This window comes from Pteropus alecto, unplaced genomic scaffold, assembly GCF_000325575.1.
Source record: "Pteropus alecto unplaced genomic scaffold, ASM32557v1 scaffold30, whole genome shotgun sequence".
In the NCBI taxonomy this organism is placed as follows: domain Eukaryota; kingdom Metazoa; phylum Chordata; class Mammalia; order Chiroptera; family Pteropodidae; genus Pteropus; species Pteropus alecto.
In genome coordinates this window covers 2,457,143-2,463,411 of record NW_006429782.1, presented here as the reverse complement: position 1 = coordinate 2,463,411, position 6,269 = coordinate 2,457,143, and the positions used below count along the sequence as shown (strand labels likewise).

At 56.1% G+C, this 6,269-nt stretch overlaps 1 protein-coding gene and 1 pseudogene across 1 annotated transcript in view; both read left to right on the top strand.

The window, feature by feature from the left end:
- Positions 1 to 233: 233 nt before the first annotated feature.
- MAP2K2 (mitogen-activated protein kinase kinase 2) overlaps positions 234 to 6,269 on the top strand; it is a 21,596-nt gene continuing 15,560 nt past the window's right edge. Inside the window, exons 1-2 of the mRNA XM_025043099.1 lie at positions 234 to 331; positions 3,405 to 3,615. Of these exons, the coding sequence (XP_024898867.1) occupies positions 240 to 331; positions 3,405 to 3,615 (303 nt within the window). The 5' untranslated portion in view covers positions 234 to 239. The remainder of the gene's footprint in view (positions 332 to 3,404; positions 3,616 to 6,269) is intronic.
- Positions 5,025 to 5,143, top strand: LOC112476082 (annotated as a pseudogene).

Here is a 6,269-nt window from a genome sequence, read left to right as displayed (position 1 = left end):
CATACTCTACAGTGACTCCATGTCATTTCCTACAGTGAAGACACTATACACTATTAGCTGCTCTTCGCCTCAGCCAGTTACGGGAGTGGTAGAGTGTGAAGCAATCCCGTGAGCAGGAGGAGGAGGAAGCACGGTTCACTGGGAGGGGAGGAGGGGAGCTGGCCCAGGAACTCCAGAACCGAAGCTGGACTGCTGGAGCAGGGGGCTGAAATGAAGCGTGACTCCTGGTAGGAGCCCCGATGCTGGCCCGGAGGAAGCCGGTGCTGCCGGCGCTCACCATCAACCCCGCCATCGCCGAGGGCCCGTCCCCCACCAGCGAGGGCGCCTCCGAGTGAGTGGGCCGGGGCTGGAGGGGGAGACGGGTGGGGGGTCCCCGAGAGAGGATGGGGTGAGGAGGTCTTGAGTAGCAAGGTCGCGGGAGGGGGTCCGGTCTCCCTGAGTGGTGAGGTCGGTGGGGAGGGGGTCCCTGAGTAGTGAGTCGGAGTGAAGCGAGGACCCTACGGGAAAAAGATGGGGTGTTGGGCTCCTGAGTAGTGAGAGCGGAGTTAAGGAGGAGTCTCTGAGTCGTGAATTCGGGGTGATGGTTTTGGGGAGGGTTCCCGAGGTTTGAGGTTGGGTCAGGGGGTCTCTCGTAGTGAAATCAAATGCAGGGGACGTCTCTGAGTAGTGAGTTGGAGGGAGGGGACCCTTACATTCCCAGAACAGGGTGAATGGGGTCCCTGGGAACGAGGATGGGGTAAGGAAGTCCATACATGATCAGGAAAAGGAAGGGTACCTGAGCTGTGGGGCAGGGGCTCTCTGAGGGAATCCAGGGACAGTGGAGCCTGAATAGATCCTGCTAGTGGGGAGTGCAGCCCCTGAAGCTGGGGAGAGTGGTGAGGGGGCCCGGAGCAGGCTGGGGAAGCCAGGAGTGAGAAATTTTGGGGCGCAGGGTGTGGGGGGAAAAAATAAGAGCTATAGAGGAAAGAAGTGGGAGGCCTGCTGGGAACCCTGACAGCAGATGGCAGAGATTCTGAATCGGAGTGGACTAGCAAGCCTAGAAGAGTGCAGGTCGGTGTGAGGGTTTGAGGCGATTGAGGGGGACAGGAGGACTTGCGGGGACGGGGACAGAGAAAGGAGCATCGGAGTGATGGGGTTACTCAGTGGCAGAATCTTACCGAGTGAGGGAAAATGTGCCTGTGAGGGCACCCCAGTGCGACTGGCCCCAGAAGTCTCTGTGGCCTCCCCACTCCTGTTCTGCATGGCGGAGCAGAGCAGGACAGTCCAGAGGCCCCTGGCCAGGGTCCCTTTGCTGTGCTTATGGTGAGACCCCATGAGAACCAGGTGTGATGGGCAAATGGCACATTTGGTGCCTCTCAGGGGGCTTGGCCTGCGACCCAGATGAAGGAGTCTTGATGTGTATGTGCTGACATCCTCCTCTGTCGCTGAGCGCGCGGCTCAAAATGGGGACATATTCAAAACCTTATTCCTATTCTTACGAGACAGCTCTTTCTTCATAGTCTCTTTTATGTGGTATCTGGTTTCCATCCCTTGAAGAATTCCCCCAGTAGAGGAAGCCAGCCATTGAGATTCCAGGGTTTTTTATAACCACAGTTGAGTTGCCATTAAATTTAAAATGGATTAATCAGCTGACTCCAGAATGCATTTTAGATGTCATAGGGCAGTGCTGGAGACCTTCCAGGGTCTGGCCTCAAAAGCTGCCTCTCAGCTCCACAGTGAAGGGACCGTGTCACGTCCATTCATTGCTCCGCGTTCACGCTTCCATCCATCAGAGTCCTGTTCATTCCTTCTTCATCCAGGTCTAGGCTCACCAGACGTTCAGTGAACACCTGCTAAGGCCCCCGGTCCTGGTTCAGGGGACTCTGATGAGCAAGGGCCATGAGAACAGGTCGCGCAATCAGGAAGGACCAGGTTTGATTCTGGGCACCGCCACTTCCTTTCATTGTGACCCTCAGGCTAGTTACTTAACCTCTCTGGTCCTGTTCCCTCCTGTGTAGGCCGAGTCTAGGAGACATCCGCCTCCCAGGAGGGGAACGAGAATTAAACAGGATGGCGCGATGGTGTTTGTAAAACCCTGGTCCTTGCTCGGGAAATGACACCCACCTCCGTGCCTTCCAGTTACCCCTTTGCGGTACCAGTTCAGGTGACATCGCCCAATGTCAGGTCGTCTTGCTCCCGGCCTGTGTGCCCCTTTGTTCGCACCTCTTTAAGTTGTAGGCCAGTCACGGTCACTTGGGGATTGGAAGGTTCCTGAGAGAATGTACGGGCCCCCCCTTCCCCTTCTAGAATCATCTGCGAGGGCTCCTAGGTGGGCAGTCAACCGTGGCTTAAACACCCTCAGGAGCTGGTGGCCGAGGGCCGCCTGGTGGCCCATTCTCCTGGCTGTCTGGTGCAGTAGCCACCTGAGACGTGGCTTGCCCATCAGGAGAGCTGTAAGTGTGACGTGTTCCAGATTTCAAAGACTTAATAGAAAAAAAAGTAAAATAAATATTCATCAGTTTCTTTATATTGATTACACATTGAAAATTGTACTTTTGACAGGTTAACTCAAATATATTAAAATGAATTTCACTTGATATATGTCTTTTAATGCGGCTAGAAAATTTTAAATTGCACACGTCGCTGACGTCCTGTCCTGGACAGCGCCTGGTTAGTTGTGTGTGCGTTGGGCTGAAGTCTGCCTGCTGGTTGCAGGGGGCTGCTTTTTACTCCAGCATTTGGTTCAAAGTTGAAGGCATTAGTGAAAATAGCTGATCGTCAAAATCTCCTTTGAGAATTCCTCGAATCGCCCAATAAAGTGTGGCATACGAGGTGGGTTTAATAACCGGGCCCAGGATGTGTTTGCATGTAAATGCCTGGTGTTCACGGTGGTGCTCAGGATGTGACAAGAGCGTGCGGCTGAGTGGGGTGCCCTGGGGTGCTCTGCAATGCTGGAGCGGGGCCCCTGTCCTCCCTCTGGCCCCGAGTGTAGTTCGCGTAAATTATGGCTTCTGTCTTACACCCAATGGTCCTTGCTCTGAGGCCGCTCAAAACGAGTTTGCTCCTCCGTCCTCACGAAGACAGGCGTCTTGGCTTAGGCCTTCACTCACCTGGTCCCTAGTGTGGTCTGGAGCCTTGGGTCAGGAAGGAGGGCTTTTGAGTCTGACACCAGAGCTGGTTTGCCAGGTCCCTCGGTCCCCTAACCTCTGTGAGCAGAGGAGGCAGTGGCCTCAGTTCTCCGGAAGCTGGCCTCCTCCTCTGGACAGGTATATGTCTGCAGGACTCAGGAATCGGGCCCGATTCACCCATGCGTCCTCCCGGCTGCACACCTGGGCTGGGTGCACAGCGGCCACGCAGGACCCTTGGCTCAGGCCGTGTCGTTTCGGGAGCTCGCACCCTGACGCTTGCCCTCGGGGTCTCTGCAGAGCAAACTTGGTGGACCTCCAGAAGAAGCTAGAAGAGCTAGAGCTTGACGAGCAGCAGAAGAAGCGGCTGGAAGCCTTCCTCACCCAGAAGGCCAAGGTCGGGGAGCTCAAGGACGATGACTTCGAAAGGATCTCGGAGCTGGGAGCCGGGAACGGCGGAGTGGTCACCAAGGTCCAGCACAGACCTTCTGGTCTCATCATGGCAAGAAAGGTGAGAGGCGGCGGGCGGTGCAGGCAGGGTTCCCTGGAAACGAGAGGTGAGTTTGATGGGTGCCGGCCCCCGCCTCCCGTCAGCTGCAGGTTCTTGGTCCTGAGAAAGAGCCTGGCTTCTAGTTAGAGCACAGCCGTGCCGACTTGCCTCACACAGCTCTTCCGTCACGGACTTCTGCCTTTGGGGACGGCTTAAATTCAGATTCCCAGCAAGCGAGTGGAGCTTTCTGGAAGAAAGGGTGTCAGTCCCCTTGGAGCCGATCACCCTGATTTCACAACCAGGACAGGGCATTACAGACCGAGACAGGGCCTCTGCTAAGGAGGTCACATTGGGGACCCCTGGGCCGGGGGTGAGCAAACCATCTGCATTAGCCAGAGTTCTCCAGAGAAGCAGAAACGTGGGGGCAGGGGTGTGTAGAGGTGTCTGAAGGAATTGGCCCGTGCCATCACGCCAGGTCTGACATTTGCAGGGCAGTGGGCAGGCTGGAGCCCCGGGGAGAGCCGTGGGGAGAGCCGGTGCGGCAGCTGGGGTCCCAAGGCCGTGTGGAGGCGGGGCTCCCTCTCCGGGGCCTCAGCCTTTCCCCTTAGGGCCTTCAACTCACAGAGCACTGTCTTTTCTCATTCAGACAATTTCCATGTTAAATCACATCTACAAAATACCTTGACCGTGACGTCTAGACTGGTGTTTGGGCACCGGCTGTGGCCTAGCCAGGTCAGCCATCTTCGACCCTCCATGCCCAGCCTGGCTCTGGGAAGGCTGAGCGTCCCTCGTCTGGGCTCTGTCCCGTGCAGCCTCCTGCTAACCGTGTGGGAGTGACCCTTGGGAGGTGTAGGGAGCGGAGAAGAGAAGGATGCGACCACCTGGGACAGTGGCTCCTAAACACATAATCGGGCGGGTGGGGGACTTCGTGTTGACAGATCGTTTAGCTCACATAGTCGTGTTCTTTCAGGCATGGAAAGCTGCCTCTTCCTGGAAGCCCACCGTCCTGTCATTCCCCAATTGTATTCTTGGAAGCCCAACCACCTTGGGCCGGGCGAGTTGGTGCAGGTCCCGCCTTTCCTGGGACCAACACGCTTGCTTCCCGTTGGGGTTTGGCTGTGTGGCCGTTTCTCCTGCCCACCCTCCTGAAGCCTACCTCTGTCCCTTCCGCAGGCCGCTTTTAAAAACCAGAGCAGGCCTGGAGTCTCTGGTCCGCTGTCGCCTGAAGCTCGCAGAACGGAAAGGCAGATGTGAGGTTCAGACAGTGACCAGGGGCTTGAGGATAGTACTGGGCAGAGTTTGTGTCAGGGACCCAGGGTTCTCTCGGGCCACCCGAGGACTTCCGGTGGCACCTGTGAGAGCGTGAATCTGGGAGTTCGCTCACAGATTTAGGATGTGAAGTGGGACTTAGGAATTTAAAATGGGGGACGGTCTATGGCCATGCCACCCTGAACATGCCCGATCCCGTCTGATCTTGGAAGCTAAGCAGGGTTGGGCCTGGTTAGCACTTGGATGGGAAGCCACTTAGAAAGACCAGGTGCTGTTGGCGTAAGTAAATTAATGAATTAATAACAATAATGATAAAACGGGAGACAGATAGTTCCATAGTTAGCGGTGCTGCTGTGCGAAGCGTTTCCTGATATGGCCCTTCAGTCATAGAAGATGTCACTGTCGGGGGAAGCTGGGCGAGGGGTACACCGGATTCTTTGCTTTTTTGCAACTTCCTCGTGCTTCTATAATTCTTTCAAAATGTAAGGTTTTTATTAAAAAAGAAGTTCCAGAAAATGGGCGTGTAGATCGTAACGTCCTCCCAGAAGGGCATGGGCGCCCATGGGCAGGTGGCGAGTACGCTGAAGGAGAAGGCTGCCTGCCTGGGCGTTGTGTCGTCTGCCACCGTGACTTCCTGGACTGGTCTGTGGGGATCAAGGGCTCCTTAAGCCACCTGGAATGCCAGTCCACCCGGGTGGCCCATTGTCTTTATTCAGCCAAGGGCACAGATGTGGGTGTTGACCAGACAAAGCAGTTTTAAGAAACAGTGGCCTGAATCCTCCCTCTACACCCCGGGTGGCATTCCAGATTCCCTGGGGACCCCGTAGGACTCTTGCGCCTTCGAGTGTATAAGACCGTCCGTCCCCACAGGTGTGAGGGTGAGGGCTGGCATTTGTCTGGTCCCTGTGGTCGGCTGGCAGAGGCTCATCCTACCCAGCAGGACATGCTGGGGGGGCCACAAGACCAGTTCACGAGGCCCGAGGAAACCGGTCTCGATTTGCGTGCTCATGCGTGTTCGTAAGCATGTTCTTGACTCAGCATGGCTCTCCGACGACCCCCGCATCTTTCTGAGGCCCTTGGAACCAAACATCTGTGTGAGTCGGGCCAGGGAGACCTGCAGAGAACTTAGCGTGTGTGTGACGCACGCGAGGCATCCTCGACCCCCTGTGCCCTGCCTCTTTGGAGGTCGTGTGGCCCGCCCAAGGCCACATAGTGATACTAGCTGCCATCTTTCAAGGGCCCCGTGTCAAGGCCAGTTCTAAGACTTTGACACGTATTCTCATTTACATAGAGTGACAGCTCCATTTTGCAGATGAGGAAACTGAGGCTGTGTTAGGTCTTGTCTGGACGGGTTTGTGGTTGACCCTGACCCGGTGGAAGCTGCCGGGGCTTTGTCTCCAGAATCC